This window comes from Triturus cristatus, chromosome 7 (genome assembly GCF_964204655.1).
Source record: "Triturus cristatus chromosome 7, aTriCri1.1, whole genome shotgun sequence".
NCBI lineage: Eukaryota > Metazoa > Chordata > Amphibia > Caudata > Salamandridae > Triturus > Triturus cristatus.
The window spans coordinates 1,489,364,541-1,489,388,076 of NC_140590.1; the positions used below are offsets into that span (position 1 = coordinate 1,489,364,541).

Below are 23,536 nucleotides of genomic sequence, written 5' to 3' on the forward strand. Positions count from 1 at the left end.
CCTAACAAGGCAAGATGGCGTCCGCGCGGACGTGTCTGTGAGGAGCTCCTGGATGGCCCGTCCCTCCCGTATGAATTACGGGGTATGTGTGCATCAATTTGGCTTGCGATTGAAGACAACAGCTGAGCTCCCCTTCGAGGCAGCTCTTTCGCAGCTTTTTGCGATTTTGCGATCCGGGATTTGAAGGGCTATGGAATAGACGCGGACGCGTTGCAGTTTCAAATGGCGCTGGAAACGAGGAGAGAGGCTCGGCAATAGACTACAAGCAGCAACCCCACCTGAGAGGGATTGTGACGGATTGTGACGGACGGTTGATGGATTTCAACGGTTAACGGCCGATCAAAGCCTGTGGAAGAAAACTATGGATGGTGCTTTGGTTTGCAGGTCATGGTGGGGCTGAGACAGTCTTGAAAAGTCGCTGAAATACGGATGCCAGCTGTTTAACATGGACAGTGAGTACAATACTACCCAGTATTTTGACTGCAAGCTCTGAGTGGGTTGGTCACGGGGGAAGCCCGCGCCTCTGTTCTAAACTTGAATTAAATCCGCGAGAAGAAAACAGCTAAATAAAAAAAAAAAAAAAAAAAATAAGACAAATAGCTAAAGGAAAAGTTAAAGTCTCAGATAATGGGGAGAAAATATACTAAATCATAGCAGCTGGGATTGGAATCAAATCTGACGTCTCGACGTTTTGTTTGGTCTGTCTAATTGGGCTTTTTGAATATTTCTGGACGCTACTTCTCCCTCGCTCGTTATGGCGCCTAAGACTGCTAGAGGTGGAAAAACAAGAGCCTCTGGGGAATTTGCTGTAGGGACACGTGCAGCATTAGCGGCAAAGGGCTTAAAAGATTTATCAGGCGCTATGTGTCAGGATACCCCCCCACAGGGCACTGTTCAAGGGACACCTAAGATATCGCAGATTTTTCAGGCAATTCCTGGGAAAAAGCGGCGACCTCTGCAAGTGATCTTTCTGATATTCCAAAACAAGGAGGTCTATCTACAGAGGAGAGTGGAATCCTTTTGGAACATGTTGCTCTAACAGAGGGGGTTACAAATGTCTCCAATGACTCAGCATTCCCAGGTGAGATTGGCTCTATTAGGGAGGACAGAGATGAACCTATTATCAGCAGTAAAGATAGTGAATTTTATTCACTTTCAGAGCTCTCGGAAGAGTCAGAAGAATCTGACTTAGAAGAAAATATCCAACTGTATGAGGAGGGTCCTGGAGATACAACTTCTACTGGAGTAAGCCACATTGAAAGCCCTTCTCTCGAGGGAGCCCCTATAGCAGTACAAACTGTGCGGAAGAAAGTTAAGGAAGGAGTTACTGGATTGTCGACGATAGACACTTCGGACTGGGAACCCTCAAGCGAAGTGTTGGAAAGCCTTAACTTATCTGATCAAGCTAGTGGGGGTGTCGCAGAAGAGGGCCAAGGCCATACATCATTGGAATCAATCCACAGATTAATCTCCTCGCATAGGTTGGAAACACGCGCCGAGAATTTAAAAACACATACTGCATGTTGTAAGTTGCAAAATACAGTCAGACGATTGGCAAAATCTTGCAATGATTTTACTGCCCGGATGGGGGAAGCTGAGACTCGTATTTCATTGCTTGAAGATCAGATGGTGGCTCAAAAGGATGCAGTTGCAGATATTAAAGCAAATAAAGATGATGTACATGACAAGCTGGTCGATTTGGAAAATCGCCTGCGCCGCAACAATCTTCGCATTTTGGGGGTGCCTGAAGGACTTGAGGGGCAGGATGTCCGAAAATTTGTAGTCGAGCTATTTCAGGAAGCGTTTCCAGAGTTGAAAGAATGGAATTGGTCGCAAGAACTACAACGGGCGCATAGGTTTCCCTTTCAACAACGACCTGGTAGGAGTGGTCAAGCACCGCAGCAACCCAGGGCTATCCTGATTTACCTTAATAATTTTTTGGCTAGGCAGTCTTTATATGATTTGGCTAGGCCAAACAAACAGATAGTTGGGAAAGGAACACAATTCTTTGTGAGACCAGACTATTGCCATTCTACGGTCGAGAAGAGATGGCAGTTGCGGCAGCTGATTAATCTTTTTCAAGCTAAAAATGCACAAGCTTTTCTGCTACAGCCAGCTACTTTGAAGATTGTTCATAGAGGTCAGACTCGGTACTTTACTTCTGATGTCGAAGCCAAAGAATATCTTTTATCTTTGGGCTAAGGACTAAGGTCAATCATTGTTTTTTTTGATTAAGGAAACTATGCTGAATGATGTTTTTTTTTTGGAGTAGCTATTGTAAACTTCTGTTTGCTTAATCATTGTTTTTTTTATTTGGCTGTTGTATAAGATGATGAGGGGGGGGCGAGCATCAATGGGCCAATCACTAAGCATCATAAGGGCAATTGGCCCTAATGCCTTATTGTTTGGGGTGGGTCACGGTTGGGTTGGGGAGGTGGGATCAGAGGGAGGGTGTTTGGGAGGTTTAGAGGGGCACTTGGGGTGTAGAGTCCTGGGTGGGAAGGGGTTAAATGGTAAAATGTCAGTTTGCAGCATGAGAAGTAGGAATTATAGAATTTATTTTTTCGGAAAATTTGATGGCCGTGGGGCATTTTTATAGAAATGGCAGATAGGAGCCTGCATATATGTACATTTAATGTATGTGGGCTAAATAATGGTTTTAAGAGGAAGCGAGTTGCTGCTGAGTTGCGGTTGATTAATCCTGACATTCTTTGTCTGCAAGAGACGCATGTCCCGTGGGATAACCGTAGGATATTATTAGAGCTGGGATACAATTTACTATCAACTTCTAAGCAATCTACTATGAACAGGGGGGTGGCGATCATGGCACGCCATGGTATAGTCAGTATGGGTAAAGAGAGAATGGATAATTTTGGGAGGTGGGCTATTACTGAATGCATAGTGGGGGGAGTTAAAATTGTCATTTGCGTAGTATATGGATCTAACTTGGATGAGGCTGAGACCTTGGAGTTGTTAAATGTTGAGCTGTCTCTCTGGGGGACTCCGTTGATACTAGCTGGGGACTTTAATATACATGGGGATGTACAGACATGGGAACCTTATTTTATTAACTATAGAGGGCGTAAGCCCAAAGTGTTCAGGGCCTTGCAACAATTGATACAAAATCATGGACTAGCTGATGGCTGGAGGGTTGGGGAACATGACGATGGGGATCTTGGGTATACTTTTTATTCATCCCCGCATAACAAGTATGTTCGGTTAGACTATATATTTCTACCCCGATTGTTGGCTGCTGATTCAAAATTAAAGGTTTGGCCTCGGATTTCGTCAGATCATGGACCCGTGGTTATGGATCTTGTTAGTCTTGCCCTCTTAAGGGAACAGCGATCTTTCACATTTAATAAAAAACTGCTAAGCGATGAGGAATATATTCAACATATTCAAACGTGGGCCACGGTATTTATAGAAAGTAATAAAGGGTCGGCAGCTCAGCCAATGATTTGGGATTCCTTGAAAGCTGGCATAAGGGGCAAAACATTTAGTTATGGATGGGCGAAGCAGAAAAAATGGAAAGAAAATATGCTGGGTCTATGTGAGGAGTTAAAGAAGGTCGAATGTGAATGTATCCAAGGGGTTAGAGTAAAATCGGATATTAAAGAGATCCTCGCAAAGATGGGTCGATGCAGGGCTAGAATTAACGAGATATGGAGTCAAGATATTGCTGCTCAGTATAAAACCTATAAAACTGAGAGATACGAATATGGCGAGACCACAGGGAGATGTTTAGCGCAAAGGTTGCGGGGAAGACAAACCTTACAGCGAATAGATGTATTGGAAGATGGGAAAGGGGGAGTAGTAGAGACTATTGAAGGTATATTGGAGGTACTCTATCTATATTACAAAGAATTATATACTCAGGACTTGGCCACGCAGGGTACTATAGAGCAATATCTTTCTAACCTAGATTTAATCGAGATAGGGTTAGCTGATCGAGAGGAGCTAGAAGCTCCTATGTCAATGTTAGAAATACAAATAGCGATAGCAGGGCTAACGTCAGGGAAAGCGGCAGGGCCGGACAAACTTCCTCTGGAGGTATATCGGATCATTTTTCCCATCATTAAGGATGATATGCTAGCTACGTTTTTAGAAGCCCAACGTGGAAATCCCCCGCCATCGTGGGACGATGCCAATATAGTGATATTTAAGAAACAAGACAAGCCTCCTAGAAATCCGGGGTCTTATAGGCCGATATCATTAATTAATGCTGACAACAAGGTGTACTCGAAAATTCTTGCGACACGACTCGCTAAAATTATACCATTGTTGGTTTCTCGATGTCAGCACGGCTTTTCGCCCGGTAGGAGCACGGTAAATCATATACATAGGGTAATTTCGCTGATAGATTATGCTACTACACGTCAGGAGCATATGGGGTTAATCTTTCTTGATGCTGAAAAAGCATTTGATTTTGTATCCTGGACATTTTTGTGGGCCACAATGCAAAAGATGGGGTTTGGTCCGCAATTTTTGTTAGCTTTGCAGACTATGTATAAACGACTATGGGCTAGAATTTATACGATGGGGAAGGAGTCATCTTGTGTATATATAACCAGGGGGACCAGGCAGGGATGCCCTTGCTCACCTTTACTTTTCGCTATCTATATCAATCCACTGGTGCAAATATTGGAAACTATTAATGGTATAAAGTCAATGTCAGTTGGGGAACAACAGACACGTGTCCTCGCTTATGCCGATGATATAGTGGTAGTAACATCCGATCCGGAGCAGGCAATTAGGGAGATTGAGGTTCAGACTCAGCAATATGGGGAAGTTGCTGGGTATAAGCTAAATATTTCTAAAACCAGATTGTATGTACTGAGGGACTCTGTCCTGGTGATGCCCGTGTAACATCGAAAGCAAGATATCTGGGTATAAAGATTAGAATGTCACCTCAAGAGATAGTTGAAGTAAATTGGGCAGGTATACTTGCTGCTACAAAACGCCAATTGGAAAAGGTAGAGTGCCTTCACTTATCAATGGTGGGACGCCGTAATGTTTTAAAAATGTGCGTACTCCCCCGGGTAATGTACTATTTCAGGACGGTAATGCTAGAGTTGACATGCGTACAATTAATGCAGCTGCAGTCTATTGTAGATAGGTTTATATGGGGATGGAAAAAAAGTCGACGAGCTTCAAAATATATGACACTTCCACTGACACGTGGTGGATGGGGCGTGCCGAATTTTACGTTTTATTATTTAGTTTGTTTTTTGCAGAATATGCAATACTTGGTGATTGGGGCCGGAGCAAGGCCCTTTGAAATACCAGATGTATACCAGATGTTGTTGGGAACTCAGGCGAGGGAGGCCTTGCTTAAGTTCTATGAACCAAGCTATTTTAAAAGAACTCGCTTTAAAATTGTATTAGCTGCATACAAAGCCTGGAAGATGATTCGAAAAATTACTCCTATAAATCGGATAGGTTACTATACACCATTTAACTCTATGGAAATTTTCCCTTCGGTGTTTTGGGACACAAAAATGGCTATATGGCAGGGTAAGGGGATACGACGTTTAGGGGATATCTATAGGGATGGGTCAATCATTCCCTTCTCTGATTTGGTGGAACGATATAAAATACCTAAACATGACTTCTTCAAATATTTGCAAATCTGAGATTTTATTAATAAACATTGTAGATGTACACCTATAGCAACAAATGATTTATTAGAGGCAGTATAAAAAAAGCCAAAATTGGGGCTTTGTATGATATATTATTGGCAACTCAGCGGGATGATATAGAGGTGCAAGATGTGAAATGGAGGGATAGATTTGGTAATACTGGCTCATATGTGCAATCCTCAATTGTGATGGCAAGCAAAGTTATATTAACGTCAAATTTACGCACCCAACATTATAAAACTTTGTTTAATTTATATTGTACACCTGTTAAGATGATGAAGTGGGGTGGGATTCACGATGGGAAATGTTTTAGATGTCAGGCGGATAAAGCCGATATTGTACATGTATTTTTTGACTGTATAGCCCTAAAGCAATATATATCCGATATTTCAGAATTTCTATCACAAACTACTGGGGTAGATGTTCATATATCTAGAGAGGTTATGCTATTGGGTGTGGGTGAAGATATCGAACCTATCCATAAATGTTATCCCTTTCGTTATTTTATATTTATAGCGATGGCCGTTGCTCGATTATGTGTTGCATCTATGTGGCTGCAAGTAGAAGCACCATCATATGAAATGTGGCACTCTAAGTTTCATAATGTGTTCAATTTAGAATATAGCCTTTACCGTATAAGATCTATGAGGAAAAAACAACTAGGGCTTAAAATTTGGCAGCCAATGCTACAATATATGGAGTTGTAGATGTTATACGCGACCATGCTTGTGTTATCATGAATTAATGAGAGTTATATTTGGTCTTATTATATGTGACGGTCCAATAGCTTGGGTGATTTAAATGATTGATTTATGTATGATGTATTGCTGTGAACTGAATAATAAAGATATTAAAAAAAAAAAAAAAGAAATCTGAGCCTAACTATAACGTCCCTGTAACGTTTGGTATTTTTCGGTGAATTTCTAAGTTAAAAAAAATGTATTTGCTAACTATAACATCCCTGTAACCTTTGTTTGTTTCAGTGAATTTCTAAAGTTTTTCTAATTGTATTTGCTGTTTATAACGACTCTGTAATCTTTGGTCTTTTAAGTGAATTTCTAAGGTTTTTCAAAATCTATTTCCTAACTATAACATCCCTGTAACCTTTAGTTTTTTTAAGGGAATTTCAGTGTTTTTTTAACCTGTATTCATGTTTGCAGAGTGATGGAGAAAGGGGGCATGGCCTCTGATGAACTCTCAGGAATCCTGCTGTGTTGGACTTACTGTAGGTAACAGGATGGCCCCTTGGCCCCTAAGGTCCCTCAGGAGTAAAGTAGACTTCATCCCCCAACCAGTAGTGCACCAGGAGGCATGTTTGCAGAGTGGTGGAGAAAGGGAGCGTGGCCTCTGAAGACCTATTAGCAATCCTGCTGTGTGGATCTTACTAGAGGTAACAGGAGGGACAGTTGGCCCCCAAGGATGTCCTTGGGGGCCAACTTTCCCTCCTGTTACCTCCAGTAAGTCCCACACAGTAGGATTGCTGAAAGGTTGTCAGAGGCCATGCCCCATTTAACCACTACTCTGCAAATGCAGCTCCTGGTGCACTACTAGTAGGGGGATGAAGTCCCCTTGGCTATTTAGGGTCCTTGGGGGCCAACTACCCCTCCTGTTACCTCCAGAGAGTTCTACACAGTACGATCGCTGACAGGATATCGGAGGCCATGCCCCCTTTAACCAACACTCTGCAAAAGTCCCCTTGGCTCCTGAGGGTCCTTGGGGGCCAACTAGCCCACCTGTTACCTCCAGTAAGACTCACACAGCTGGATTGCTGAGAGGTCATCAGAGGCCATACCCCCTTATCCACCATTCTGCAAACTCGCTTCCTGGTGCACTACTGGTTGGAGGAAGAAGCGCACTTTAGTCCGGAGGCCCTCAGGAGTAAAGTGGAATCCATTCCCCAACCAGCAGTGCGCCAGGAGGCACATTTGCAAAGTCATGGAGAAAGACGGAATGGACTGCAAGTCCTCTCAGCAATCCTGCTGCCTGAGACTTACTGGAGTTAACAGAAGGAGTTACAAAACCCCAAGGACCCTCAGCATTAGCATCCAGGGGGACTTCATCTCTCAACCACCATGTTTGCAGAAGGATGGTGAAGGGGGTTTGGCCTCTGGCAACTTGACAGAGGTTTTTGAGTTTTGTTTAGAAAAAAAATCAAGGGAGGCTGCATGGCCCCCCTTCCCTGGGCCATTTTTGGCCCCTGGGACCCCATCCCCAACGGTCAGGCCTTTTTTCAATGGGTGAGGGGGGCTGGCCTTTTCTTTTTGTTTTTAAAGGGAGTGGGGCCAAGCGGTCCTACTTCTGGGCCATCTGCGGCCCTGTGGACCCCACCCCTGGAGTCTGGCTTTTTAAAATTTAATTTAATTTTATTGAATAGGGAGGGGTGCCGCACTTCCCCCCTCCCTAGCTGATTTTGGCGCTCAATGATATCATGCTTTATTAATGTTTTTAGTTCTTTCTCGACGGCCTCCTACTGATGAAAAGCAATCCGACAATGTCACTGAGCAACAGGATGAATGTCCTCATCAATGTGAAGTCACACCTTCATTGTCAGGAGTCTCCCTAGTCCCTGAACCAATGACGGGAATTGACTCTCAAGCTTAGAGTGTGCATTAAGGTTGTAGTTGATGTAAATGAGTCCCATATCAGCAGAAGTGGTGAAACTGAGTAGACAGGAACTCGAGGAACTACCTTGGAGGACATGAATTGGTGCTTGACTGCCATTTTCTTATCCCTCATGATCGCTATGAATAACCGTGGATTTTGCAATGGCATAGAGGCAGCCTATGTGTACACCTTTGTTTTCAATGGCAGTATATGTAGCACTGGAGACAGTTTGTTGTACTGTTCTGCCGGCATGATATTGTTCAATGCACCACTGTCTAAAGAAAAAGTTGTAGGGCAGCCATTCACCTTTAACGTGATCTTGGGGCACAGCCCCAACAAGTTGGGTCTCTTCACATGGCGATCTTTCTTCGACTTGCGTTCTTCCTTGCAAGCAGTCAATCCTACATGTGCTTGTCGTTCTGCGGTCAACATCACCATTGCACATCCCTATTCTTCACTTTTGCTCAATGATAATGTTGCAGAGCCTTTAGAAGATGAATTTTATGACAATCGACTTTGTTTAGACTCTATTTGCCTCAATTGATGTTGCTGTTTGGTCTTGTGGGCATGTCTAGAATGCTTCTGGAACCTTTTGACGTCCATTTTCTTTCCTCGTGGTGACGCACCTAGCTTCTCTTTCATTTTGCAGACTGTTATGAAGTGGTTCTCCCTCCACCAGCCTTTGCATCTCTGTCCTATGGTGGGACATTTACCTTTGTGTGGAAACTAGAATCCACATCGAAACACAATTTTGTTTTCTTCTGAGGTATCATCTTGTGTTTCTGCTTACTTTTCATGATCAAGGCTGAATCGTTTTGGGTTGTTCCAGCTTCCATTTTGGCAGCCTGTCGATTTGCACATTCCTAGACATGAGTACCTTTTCTAGACAGAGTGTCTCCCTCAGCATTAATTGCCGAACAAATTGGACAGGCAATCATCAATGACCCTGAAACTCATGGCTTCTTCATCATTTGATTTAAAGAGCTTGCAGTGCTTGATGAGGGGATCAAGTCTTTTGACAAACTCATCCATTATTTCACCAGCATGCTGTCTTGCTTGGTTGTAAATGCACCTTTCGTAATCGACATTTGGCATTGGATTGAACTTGGCTTCCAACATTTCTTTGATTTGACGGTAAGATATTTCATCAGCTTGTGGTATTTTCTCCATAAATTCTTTCACGCCGTCACCTGCAAGTTCTTTAAGTATTTGATGAACGTTTTGTCATCTGCTTCTTCTAAAGCATCTATGAAGTCATCAAACATTTTGATCCATGCAGTCCATCTGGTGCCAACAACCTGCTTTTTGGCATATCAAATGGTGGCGGAGGTTTCAAGAATGCAGCAGCATTGTACTCCATGTCTTTGGACGCAGTCACGAGAAAAACTGCGATCAATGACAGAACCTCCACACACGCACACAACAGTAAAGAGCTCTTCAGCATCATCAAGGAGTTTGCACAACCCATCAGCGAGTCTACGGACATCCCTCCATCACAACACTTCTGCGACAAACTCAGCTCCTTCTTTCACCATAAAATCAAGAACATTTACGACAACTTCGACGAAGACAGCCAACACACTGAACCCTCATCAACCACCCCCGACACCCTGAAACCAATGATTGACAGGTGGACTGCCCTCACCACCGAAAACACACTGAGGACGATAAAGTCAATCAACTTCGGGCCCCCCACAGACCCCTGCCCTACCACATCTTCAACAGAGCCGCCAACACCATCACACCCATGCTTTGCCACACCATCAGCCACTCCCTAGCAAACGCCTCCTTACCCGATGACTGGAAGCATGCTGAGATCAACCCCCTCCTGAAGAAGCCCTCAGCTTACCCCACCGACCTCAAAAACTACAGTCCTATCTCCCTGCTCTCGTTCCCAGTGAAAGTCATCAAGAAAGCCATCAACAGCCAACTTGCCACCTTCATTGAAGAGCACAACATCCTCAAATCCTCCCAATCCGGCTTCAGAAAAAACCACAGCACACAGACGACATCCGCTCCCTCCTGGACAGAGGAGAAACAGTAGCACTCATCCTCCTCGACCTCTCAGCGGCCTTTGACACAGTCTGTCACCGCACCCTAACATGCAGACTTCGCAATGCAGAGATCAGGGACAAGGCCCTCGACTGAATCCACTCTTTCCTCTCCGGCAGAATGCAGCGGGTCAGACTCCCTCTCTTCCTCTCGGACCCTACGCCAACCACCTGCGGAGTCCCCCAGGTATCCTCCCTCAGCCCCACGCTGTTCAACGTCTACATGGCTCCACTCGCTCCCATCATCAGAACCCACGGACTCAACATTGTTTCATACGCACACGACAGTCAACTCATCCTCTCCCTATCAAACAAACCCCCGACGCAGCCAAACACAACTTTCAAGAAGGTATGGAAGCAGTCGCCAAATGGATGAAAAGCATCTGCCTACAGCTCAACACTGACAAAACAGAAGTACTCATCATGGGTCCACACCCCGACGCCTTGAACGACACCTGATGGCCCCCCGCTCTCGGAAGCCCACCCACACCCATGGACCATGCACGCAACCTCAGAATCATCCCGGACTCCGAACTCAAAATGGACCGCCAGATCAACTCCGTCGCATCCTCCTGCTTCCACTCCCTCCGCCTCCAACGCAAGACCTTCAAATAGATCCCCCCGAACACAGAAAGATCACAAAAGGTGCTTGGTCTGCATTCGCCGTTGAGTAGCCTTTTGTTTATGGTACCTGATTTTTGCTGCGTTTAGCATTTCTTTGTACCTGGTTGTCGCTGTTTCTAGCATTTCTGCTTTGTACGAACGATGGCTCTGTTTTACACTGTGGTGCAGTATCTTTTCTTTCGGCCTTACCCAAAGGCTTCTGTCAGGGTCTCTGCCTGTACTCCTCCATCAGACCTTCGCCTTCTTTGACGGCATTGTAACAGCTAGAGTGGCACTTTGATTCCACATTTACCAACTGTAGATTGTTTCTTGGGATCCATTTGGCATGCACAATCAATTTGTTAGACCACGACTAACTCTCAGGGAGAGCAGTCTTGTTCCTTGGGGCACGTATCCCATCCTCGTCGCCAGTTGTAGAGCCCTTCTCAGCTCTGTAACACGTAAATGACCATGCTACACAGGAAGCCCTGCAACACTAATCTTTATTCTTTGGCATGCAACCATTAACTGAACGCATTGCGTCATAAACTTTTTGACCATACACACCCCAACTGATTACTTGACGTTATAAGGAGTTTGCTGAGGACCACAAGGGTCCAACGGCACACAATCATATAACTCTATAGTATCCTTGTGCTTTTAGACCTCCTATGTGCTCCAATATCCTCTGTTTGAGCATGCACATCATGCTACCTATGTATTTTAATCCGCATTCACACCCTATAGCATAGAACACATACTGGGATTCGCAAGAAATTTTGTGTTTGACTGTGAAGGGATGCTTGTTCCTTTCATTGATGAGCTTCATGTTTTTGCCAAGTTTGCAGACCTTACAAATATTACTTTTGATAAATCCGGTCTGTAACTTGTTCAACCAATTTCTATTGCCCGATTCTGATAAATGACTCCTTATTAGTTTGCTTTTTAATGAAAGTAATTCCTAAATACAGTTTGTGGACTTTCTCACAATCCTGCTTCAGTGTCAGGATCAATGACGATCAAATTCCAACATTTGTTGAAAAATCTTCAAAAATCTTGGATCACTTTGCTGTATGTTAAGACCAGTCTTATTTGAGTCTGATCTTGTACATTTGAAGTTTGTTCCTTTTTGGTGATCGGAGTTTCTGTGCGATATTTTAATTTGACTCTCCCAAAGCCTCTTTTTAGATCACTCCATCTGTAGCCTCTGCTTTGGAATCACCTTGTCAATTCCTCACATTTATTTTGCAGGTCAGTCTCATTTGAACATTTCCTTCTCGTTCGCAAAAGTTCCCTATAGGCAGTGCATAATTTGTAAAAAATTAAGTGCCAGGGCCCTCATCAGGAGGCCACTGCAGCCTACATTGTCTACTGCTCCTGCTAGCGCTACCAATGAGAGTACCAAACCAGCTACTAACCATCACATTCCACATTGTGACATTTCAGACAATTCCAGGCCTTCAAAGCTCTAAGATTAGCAAGGGAAGCAGGTATTATTCATTTTTGACGTATATTGAATTAGTAAACAACTGTTGTTGTGCACACTCTAAATCAGACAAACAGCCCACCATGTGGCAGACGGTCAGAAGTGCCAGTGCTGGGCACCGGAAAACACCGGCTCAAACTAAGCACTGACCATAGGGTGTACTTTAATTAAAGACCTCGGACGAAAACTGGCCCCATGAAAAATGATGTTGGTTGCTGTTGCTTTTCTAAATAGTGCAGTCTCAATTAAACCATCTTGTACATAGGCTGTAATGTCCAAGAAGTCAATGCAAGGCAACGCGCACGCCACACTTGCCTTATATACAGACAACTACCAGCCATCTCCATAGCGACATCAGTGAAGAAGGTGCCCACACTCACAATGTGCTTGTTCCAAGTTGCAAAATGTATTCATCAGCAGAAACCAGCTCTACGCGGTTTGGCCACAACGGCCTTGTTTACGAGTAGGCATCTTTTAACACAAACTTGAAATAGATGCCTCATTTCACCTGCCACGGTCACATGATGCAGGAAATACGGACATAATACTATTTACCAAAAAGTCATAACGTTTCATGAAAATCCGTAATATTCATACAACAGTTGTAAATCACGAAATTAATGTACAATGTGTTTAAAAGTGAAATAAAGTCTATAAGTAAGAAAATGTTCTTTGAGACTAAGACGCTATATGTTTTTTCCCTTAGCAGGATGTGCTTCATTTAAAATCAGTGAATCATAACCCCTCCTGATTTTATCAATGATAGTAAATAATAATAAAAACAAATTATCATTATTGGGACAGTGAATAGTGAAGTATGCATTATTTTCTGTGAAGCCCCGGTCATATTGTTGGCAGGTCGAGACTTGCTCTGCTTTCCAGATCCACCCGTCCCTCCTGTTTTTTCACTCTCCAGTCTTTCGTCACTCATAGGGTGCTTAGTCAATATTTGCCTTTGCTATTCTGCTTTGAGAAATCTGTAGGGTTTTATGTTTTTTGTGCCAGTAGTTTTGTCTCCCAGTTTGCTGCATGCCATAGTTCAGATTTGTTTGCTCGCTCATATTTCTTTCTCTTCTCTTGTATTCCTTCTCACACTTATTCCAAACAGGTTTTGAGCCTTTAAAAGTAAATGTAATGAAAACCTCAATTCTAACAATCAAATCAGGCTCCCCTTTAGTTCCACGTCCTGCCTCTTGCTATCAGTTGCGACGTTTTATCTCCGGGTATGATAGATTCATGCAGCTTATCTCTCAACCCGGCAGTTTGCCGTAAGCGATAGAAACATTCTCAAATCCTGTCCATTTTAAAGAAACCTTCTTTAGATTCAGGTGAACTGTCAAGTTATAGACCGAATACGAGACTGCCTTTTATTGCTAACATTTTAGGAAAATAATTCAACAGACAGATGAAAAATCATTTGGAGATGAACAAAATACTTGATATAACACAGGTAGGTTTTAGACCAAAGAACTCCACAGAAACCGCGATTGGTTTCAGTTTTAGACAATGTCAGGATGTTATTGGCTGGAGCAGGCAGCAGTGCAGCCCTGATCCTACCGGATCTTTGTGCTGCATTTGATACTGTCTCCCGCAGAGCCCTACGTCAGAGATTAAAGACCTTAGAAGCCCAAGGTAAATCCCTGGACTGGTTTTCGCCCTTTCTGTCAGAAAGGTCACTTTGCCTCCAAAGAAAAAAACGTTATTGTGGGGGGATAGCCCGAGGATCTATTTCAAGCTCCACTCTGTTCAGTATAAAAGTTACCCCCTTAGCAACACTTATTACAAGTTTTGGGCTATCTCTCATGTCTTATGCAGATGATACCCAAAGTGTTGTTTCGATTGTAGCTGAAGCCGGCACTGCTTCAAATTAGCATGACTGCCTGTCCTCAGGGAAGAAATTGATGAACACTAATGATCTAAAATGAAATGGTGATAGGAAAGGATTATAGTTCTATAAACAGCTACCAGTTACCAATACTCTAAATTGATGGCCTTCTACTCTGGGTGATCCTCCCTTACCAGTAGGACACACTAAGAATCTGGGATAAACGATTGACAATAATCTGAATTTGGATATACAGATAAATAAAGTATCAGGGTCCTGTTTCCTGTATCTAAAAAGGTTATTTAAAGTGTTTGAAAGGTAACTGAACAGACTCACAAGAACTTAGTCCAAGTAACCATTTTAGCGCAATTTAGCTACTGTAATGCAGGTCTTCGTCCTGCCATGGAGCCTGGAACCAGTATTACTTCCAGTGGCCAGTGTCCCTCCACTGCAGGCACTCCTTTTCACTTTTCAGAATACACTCCTTGAGTGCATCTCTCTGCAGTACCTCTCCTTCACCCCCATTTAAATAAAAAAAAGCATTATGACGTGGCCAGCATTGACCTCATCCTAGTGCTTTTGAAAGCCATACTTGTAATTATGCTGTGCTCAAAGCACTCAGTTTGTCAAGCATATTCCTGCCTTTGACAACCTGCTTTCAGCCAATCTGAGCCTGTGCTATTTGTTCCCCAGGGATGGCAAAACCTCCACCATGCTTGGAAGCTCCGTCACACATGTCTGATAGAGGGTGGCCATTGACCTGGTGGGTGATAGCCTCATGGAGGCGAGGAAGTTAGAGTAGCGCAGTCATCGCCCTGTTTTGAGCTTCTCACTGCTCACTGTCAGTTCTTTACAGATTCTGCTATTATTATCAGGCTACCAGATAAGCCAAGCAGTGATGGGTTTTTCCCTCCTTCGTCTGTAAGAGAGACCACATGTTTCATTGCACACTGTGTTCTTTTCTTTTTCGCTAATGCTTGATGCTACAAAATGGTAACAGTGTCATTTTTGTTCTTGGGTAATCAGGCGAAGAGCTTATGACAAGATGAGGATATGAGAGGAGTTTACAGTGTGCGAATAGAATGCATTTTTGCTTCATTTGCTGGTGAATGTTGTTGCACCTGTGTGTTGCAAAAATGTAAACTACGTGGAAACGCATTACCTAAGATTCCTGAGCTGGAAGTGACGTTGCATTACCCATTCAGACCTTGGCCTCTGTGTTTGTGTTTTTTTAGGCTGGCTAGCTTTACACAAAATGTCATGCTTTGAGATGGACCAGCTCTACCACTACTTTCATAGGGTTTGGCGAGGCGGCTTGATGGATAACCTTTGTTGTAGTTCTGATTTAGTTCCAGATTGCTTTACTCACTACCAGAGCTAGTCCTTGCTCAGAGTTTCCGCATAATGACACTTTTCTTTTACTTTAAGCCATGTTGCAGCATGTAAAAAAACGTTGACAAAGCCAATAGATTTCATATAGGTGAAACCTATTGTCTTTATTAACAATGCTTGTTCTTAAATAAAACAGGGCTGCATTAAACATTTTTAAACATTTTTTAAGTAGGTTTGAAAATGGGCAGTGGTTCTCTGGACCACTATCTACTCTTCATCATCCTTTTTTTTTAACCTTCACCAAGAGGACCCGTTCCCTTTTGTGAAGGATTTACATCCTTAACTCAGGAGTAAGTAACTTTTCAATGTTTTACATCAAGATTACAGTTGCTAAACATTGACACATCACATACCGATTCAGTATTAAGAAGGGTTGCCCCCAACATTCCCATTCCAAACGTCAAACCAATATGGGATCACAATCCAACTTTAGGAGTTGACAAACTTTGATTGAGTCTTGAAATGAAAATGACAGATTAGAACGTGCATTGAATCGGAGTGTTTGCGACCAAGAAAATACTTTTTATATTTGGCCTTGGTGTTCTAATTGGAATCCAGTACTATCTTAGGTAGGCTTGGGTGAAAATGTTAAACTTCTGGTCCAATTTGTGAATTTTTTGTGAATTTCACTTTGTGGGTAATTTACAGAATTTCAGGAATTCCACAGGTGTGAAATTTCACATTTCTCAAGGGATCGATGTAAGGATAAAATGCCTTACTAGAGACCATTTCTCCTTAAGCTGGTGCCCTTGCCATTATCTCGAGTTATTTTGAAATGATATGCCATTGTGTTGAATTTTGTTTTGAGATGGTGCATTTTGCAACAATTATGGGTGATTTCACGTACTAGTCTCGATATGTCAAACATTTCACAACAAATAGCAATGTCACCTACCCCTAAACTTAAGCCCTGAGATACCAATGGTGAACACCAGCATCCACAGTGTTGTTTGGCACCTATGTCACAAAAGGGGCTGTCTGTGACTTGGCACGCCTGACCATACACGCATGCTTCTCTCTTCTTGACACTGATTGTTTACTATCTTTTACCGGCTTTGCAATAGGGCTATCTTCATAAGTCTGCATGATAGAAGGAGTAACACCCCCATCCCTAATTTCTCATGTAGCCAGAATAAACAAAACTGATTGGAGTAGCAGCATTTCTAGTGGCATAGTGTTGTGCCTAGTGGTGGAACTATGAAGCATAGTCAGTGACAGTCAATCTACAGGAAGTCTTCCTGTCAGGGACATCTTAAGAATTTTGGGGGCATAGGGCCTAAGGTATTTTGGGGGCCCCTGTTCGGTACAGCTTTAGATTTATGATCCAATTACAGCTCTTACATGCTCTCTCTGACGAGTTCACTGACTGCACAGGCACATGCGCATTGGTCCAAAATCTAGATGTGTTTCCATGTAATATTCAAGGATTGTTCCACATGTTTTCAATAGTGTAATGCAGCAACAGTTCACTAATATTATTGCAAATAATCTCTGTGACCCCCTCCCATTTCTCATATGTGAGGTCCTGTTTTAATCTGAAAGTAACATTTTTAAGGATGTTACACGGTGTTGAAAAATAGAAACATTTTTCCGAAAAATGTTTGTAATACATTTTCACATATTACTTGTATAAAACATTACATTAAAGGAAACATTTATTTATAACACTGTGTCTAAGAATCGTTCAGAGTTATCAGGGCAGGACTGTCTGCAGAACAGAGCTTATCGAGTGAGCCCTTGAAAGGCTGAGACCCTGGCCAGTGCCTACTTTCCCCATGCCATAAAATGTCTCTGCTTCCTGTAGCCCGCTGTTGATTTCATAATAAAGTGGAAATTTACCTTTAGCCCTTAATGTTTCTAGAGGGGAACTAAAGTCAGATTGGGGCAAGGAGGTCTGTGTCAGGACAGGAGGAGCATACACACCAGGCACTGATATGAGCTATCTATCTCATCTGCTCCGAATGTGTGCTCTGCCATATATGCCACAGGCTTTCAATTGACATTTCTTTATATCCTATGTAGATCCAAAACTGGTGGATGACAAGTTGTACTGCAAACACCAAGTTACGGACATCAAAACTGATTCAACAAATTACCTGAATTTGGTGGTTGAGGTAAGTGGTGGCAAAGTATGCTATCTGATAAAGGTCGATGTGGAACTGTGCTCGGTTGGCAAATGCGGGCAGGCTGGGTGGTGGAAGAGAGAGGGGGTTCGCCAAAACAGATTTATTTAAATGCCTCCCATTCTGGGCAGTAGAAGTTGAACAAAAGTCTGCAACTGTGAAAGCAAAAGGGGTTACTTTAAAAGGCAGAAGAAAATGAGTGGGCAGTAAAAATGGCGACAAAAAGTGCTGCTATTTTATAACTCTAAAACTTAGGAGCAGGTTTATCAAGCAGTTGCATCGCCCTTGCACAGCATGATGGGAGTAAATGGCGACGCAACTCCTAAGTAAGATTTATCAAGCCACTCAAAGACCCCTCGCATGGCCCTGCATGGCTTGATAAATCTGAAGTAACACAACAAAGCACAAATCAATGTGTTATGTTACTCTGCCCCAGGGAGTTCTTCCATGGGTGGAGCGTGAGTGTTCCCACAACACCCACGGATTTTGGAGCATTCCTAGATTCATCATTACAGGTAGACCTGGGAATGTGCCAAAATACTATGCAACCCAGAATTAGGTGTTAACATTGAGAAACATCTGTATTTTTCCTCATTTTTAAATCTTTCTATGTGTTGCATTCTGCAGCAGACATTAAAGAGGAAAATGTTTCAGAGGATTGTTTTTGTGCAGGAACGGACACCTGCACAAAACAATCCTTCTTCCAAAGCAGGCATCCTTGCACCGTGGTGTAAGAGTGCCTGTGTTGACGCTGGAGCACACTGTGCATCAGCGTAAGGAAAAGACAGGAATATATAATATGGAGCACTCCTGCCCTTTCCCTATCATTCAGAGCATCACAGTATAGCAAGGTGGCTTGTAGCGCTGCATAATAATTTGGTAAATGGGCCCTTCGATATAGAGGATGGTGGACATCAGTTCCTGGTAGTTCCCACCTAGTTCCACCTCTCCTAGATATAAACATTATGAAGCTGAGTGTCTTAGAATCGTAGTGCATCTTTTGTGTGCTGTTTGTTGATGTAGCAAATTGGGACTGAATACCAGGGGATGCACCAGTTTCCAAGCCACACTGCCTTTTGATACCCTTCGCCATTTCTCCATAGTGCAATTGGTATGGGAAGTGATGTGTCAGGGGCTAAATCAATGCACCATCCTTTGCTTTGATTTTTTTCCCAATTAACAAAACATGGGGTGCTGGAACCCGATGCCCCGTACCAAAAGAAATAGAAGCATTGAGTGAAAGCAGCTGGTTACGGAATAAGTATGGGGCCCATGAAGGTTCTGTGTAGGCCTGGAACGGGGAATCAAAAGCAGAGCAGTCATGGCAAAAATGCTTCAGCCAGCCACGCTCCCTTCTTTTCCTCTCTCCATTCATCCTCTATATCTCTTCCCTCCTCTCTCTTCTCCATCTCTGATCGTTTTCTCTCAAACTTCCCCCTCCATCCCTGTCTTTCATACGCTCTTGAAGCCTCCTTGTGCCTGCTGTAATTAGCCTTGTGAATCTGGGGAAAGTGACAGAGGCACCCAGAGTGTCCTCTTCACCCCCTCCCAACCACCCCTGCCATACAACCAGCCTCTAGGGTAGTGATTCTAAAAGTATGGCCCGGGTGACGTTTGCGGCTCTCTTGACCTTTAGATGTGGCCCCCCTATTGAACAGCAGCATGAGCTAATGTTTAGTTGTTGAGCTCTAATATTCAGAAAAACATCTTAAATACACTGGCAAGCATTTATTAACCTGCAAATAAATGCTTGCCCGTTTATTTAACATTTTATAGGCCTCCTTACACAATCCATGACACACCCAGACCCCCTACCGCCAAACTGCTGGCATAAGTGCAGCCCTTGGACACACCACAGACCATCATTTGTGGCCCCTGGGCATATGTTTGCGAGTTCCCATGCTCTAGGGGCTCCAGCCCACCTGGGGACTGCCCAGTGGAATGAAAGACCAGTCCAGCTCCACATTTTGTTATTTCCTTTCTCAGTGGGCACTAGAATAAAGTGGATTCACAAATGTATTGCTGAACTATGACAGGGGGTCAGCAGGGTGAAGGGCTGTCCAGTACTACCTAATACAAATATGCCACATAATGCTTTTTCTACTATGTTTCACAATTCAACTTCGAAAATACAGTTGGGAGGTAAACAGACTTTGGGGCTGCTCTACTGCTTTTATTGATGGAATATTGCAGGCCTTCTCACCTCGACAGCGCCCTGAGCTCCAAAATATGAGTTTCTTTGAAAATCCTGAAATTAAAAATCTCTACTAGTGGTGAGGACTTTCCCCATGGGTTTTGGCAATAAGTACCGAAGCACAGCACACATTGACCCTACCCTCTGATGCAAGAACAGCCTATAGGATATACCAGTAGGTCAATGGAGGCCTGGCTGCCACGGATGTTTGCCGAGGTGGGGTGTGATGCGCATGGAAATGTAATGCTGTTTTCGCTAGATGTAATGGCTGTGTTTAAGGGGCGACTTGGTGGCACGCACACTTTTGGAAAGTTATTTGGTACGTCTGTAGAGCCAGCATGTGTATACATTGTTAAACATGTTGTCCCTATGTTTCCAGTCTACCCATTACACAAAAGATGGAGCGCCCAAGCCCCCTCCAACCGGAAATTATCCTGTCCCGGAAATAAAGCCAGCGCCTGACACCGCATGCATATACGCTATACCTCAGGAATTGATAAACAAGGCACTGGAAGACTATACAAAAAAAACATTTGAAGTAAGTGCTTCCTAAACTCGTGTGTGGGATGGGGTGGGATGTAGCAAAAAGTGCACTGATAAAATGATTGCTGTGTTTCACTACTGTCGTAAATCTGCCCCTCAGAGCGAGGTCTCCTTAAGTCTAGACGTTTCTCTTGGCAAGCCTTTAAATTCTATGAGTAGTGTGGTGTTTCTGGACCTGGAAATACTGGATCCAGGAATACTTGACCTGATTTTGCTGCGTGCAGAGCTGTGCCAGGTAAAACGTGGCTAGAGAGGTACAGGGACTGTGGTCAAAGCCCCCTCCTGCCCATCCAGCACTACCGGGGGGCTGACAGTGTTCTCACCAGACTTATATATGACTTCCCTGTCCTAAGACAGCTGATCCACCTCTAGCACTAGGTCCCTGACCCGTAACAACCACCCAAATGCTCTGACCAAGAGGTAAATGAGATTGACAAATGGTCCGCTATTTGGTCTGGACTCAAGATTTACATGCAGAAATTGATCCAAACATATCAGGATCAATAAATTGTAAGAACGATTATTAGGTGCGGTGATATCACTCAGAAAAGGAGTTTCTGGTGCCTTAGAATCCCCACATCAAAAAATAGGCAACTCCTAACTACGCTTATAGTGCGTTTTCTCTTTAAATGTCAAGAATCAGAGTATGCTTTCCCCTGCTTTTGCAGTATTGTTTCATATTCTCTTTAAATCTAGAGACTCACTGTGAAGTCCCCATGGATATGGTGCTCGATGTATGTTTTCTTTATGTTTAGAGATTCAGAGTGTGACTAAGTCTTTATGTCTGCATAATCTCTTGTCTGCGTGCTTTGAGTGCAGGCAAGCACATAACATGTGATGGGAAAAATTCTTGAAAATAGTCCAAACCACTGGCAATCACTCTGGGTGGCATTCAAACTCATTTTTTTTTTATTTCTATGAAAGTTGTTGGTTTTTAGAGGAAACAAAGGCAAAAGGGAGGTAAAAGGAGGAGAGGGGAGTTATTTGACATTCATATGAGGGAAATGATTATGCTATACAAAACCGTCCAAGAGTAAAACATGACGTAATTGATTGATATCGATTTAAAATACATATGAATGTTAAGAAATATTAATGGAGGCAAACCCTGGGGGGAGGTCAGGGAAGGGGTGGTAACAAAAGAGGGGCCACAGGGAGATAAAGGGTTAGGGATAAAGAGAGAGAGCGAAAAGGAGGAGGTGGGGGAGAAGAAAGATGTCTATGACAGATGTCCCTGTCATATAATTGGCTTGATGCGAAGGTTTGTATTTGTTGATATAACATGTAGAAGCAAGAGGTTGAGTTGGTAAAGTGCCACCTACAGAGTCATGAGGGTACTATACTTTCATGGAGGGTTGATTTCCGGCATAAATAAATCTAGCACGTTCCATAGTTTCTGGGATGCCTGACAGGCGTATTTGCTATTTGAAAGTATATCAGTGCCTCTCGTGCAACAGACCCATGCCCACCAAGTGTGGTTTGACAGGTTAAGGTCAGATTTCAATTTGCATAAAATGTTTTTTTATTACTGAGGTTAGTAGGAGGTTCAGGAGACACATGCCGATTGGTTTAGCTTCAGGGTGGGAGAGCGGGCCTAGGGGCCTAAGTTAACTATGTTAAAATTCAGGGCGATCTTAATGTTGAAGATTTCATTTATGGTTTCCTGAATTTTAATTCCGAAGTGGTGGAGTTTCCTACACGTAAAACATATGGTAACCGGTGCCCAGGGCATTTTGACAGTTCAAGCACATGTCCGGCTCTAGAAGTCCTAGTTGAGAGAGTTTCTCGGGGGTCCAGAACGCACTGTGAAGAATCCAGAACTTACACTATGGAATCATGGGACACATTTTATTTATGAGGGCATAAATCCAGATCTTTTTCCATTGTGAATCTTTGGGGGTTTAGAGAGTGCAACTAGGGTTGAAGTCTATCCTCTCATTTTGGGTGTTAGACGTGATTCTTTTGTTGGTGTTCGACCCAACCCTGTTCCTCATGGAAACATTCCACCTCAAAATTTCAGGGGAGGTCCCCATCCTGATTATGACCTTCTTCGCCCTCATCCGTGAGATATATTTTGGATCCTTATGACACAGAAAGGAAGGGACACACATTTGGGCTTACCCTTGGCCAATTGTTCGTTTGATATTCCTTGGGTCTTGAGCCTTGGGTTCTGAGGTCTTCACATTTGGTGCTTGGAGTTTGCTTTCATTGATTTGGAAGGACTGGGCATCATTTCTTCATTTCGGCATACTGGGCTATGTTTTCTTGACATCTAGTACCTGTGGTATGATGTAGCTCAGGTGTAGTTTCTTTACATCTGTGTGCTCAAATGTTCTTTTGGTTCTGGAGGCTTAGTGTGTTTTCTGTTTTTTTGGGAACTTTGGTTGCAGCTGCTTTTCATCTTGTAATCAGATGGTGGTTTCTATGGTTCTAGGACAAGCTGCAGAAATACCCCATGCATACATGCTCATGAGTATCTTTTCTACAACTGTAGGTTCAACATGCTGTTTCTATGCCTATGGAAACTGAGTAGCTCTGGATGATAAGCATTTGGTGTCATTTTTCTGGAGGTGCAGGGTCTAGACTCTTTAGATATTGATGCTTGTGGCATGACCTTTAGGTCCTGGATGATTAGAATTCCTAGACTTGAGATCTGCAGAATCAGGATGTAGTCTGATTGGTTTTCGAGTCTCAGAGAGGATAAAGGGGGGGGGGGGGCATGGCTAAGATGGCGGACGGGTAGGCACCTTTCCCCATCTCTCCATTCCTCCTCTGGCCCAAGCCATTTAACACCCTGTAACTGCCCAGCTGGTAACCCCAGAGAAGTGCTGGGGTGCAGCGGGGGTGTTGAGCTATACACTGACTCCTCGATTCAGTCGGAGGCACCCATCCGAGCGCAGTCTGGAAGTGGCAAGATGGCTGCCACAACCTTGCTCTAAAGTCTAAAGTCTGAAGCCGGTCCCTGACTTCCACAGCCGAAAGAGGCCGCAAGACTTCAGGATGCCTGAGTGCCTCCTGTGCTTCAGCACTACTGGACAGCAGAGCACCCCCATATTGTGGCCCTAAGTGAGGT

At 43.5% G+C, this 23,536-nt stretch overlaps 1 protein-coding gene across 1 annotated transcript in view; it reads left to right on the plus strand.

Annotated features, from left to right (window-relative positions):
* Positions 1-23,536, plus strand: part of LOC146812239 (uncharacterized) — a 303,094-nt gene that overhangs the window by 165,896 nt on the left and 113,662 nt on the right. Inside the window, exons 9-10 of the mRNA XM_085615147.1 lie at positions 17,626-17,717; positions 20,300-20,458. Coding sequence (XP_085471273.1) covers positions 17,626-17,717; positions 20,300-20,458 — 251 coding nt within the window. The remainder of the gene's footprint in view (positions 1-17,625; positions 17,718-20,299; positions 20,459-23,536) is intronic.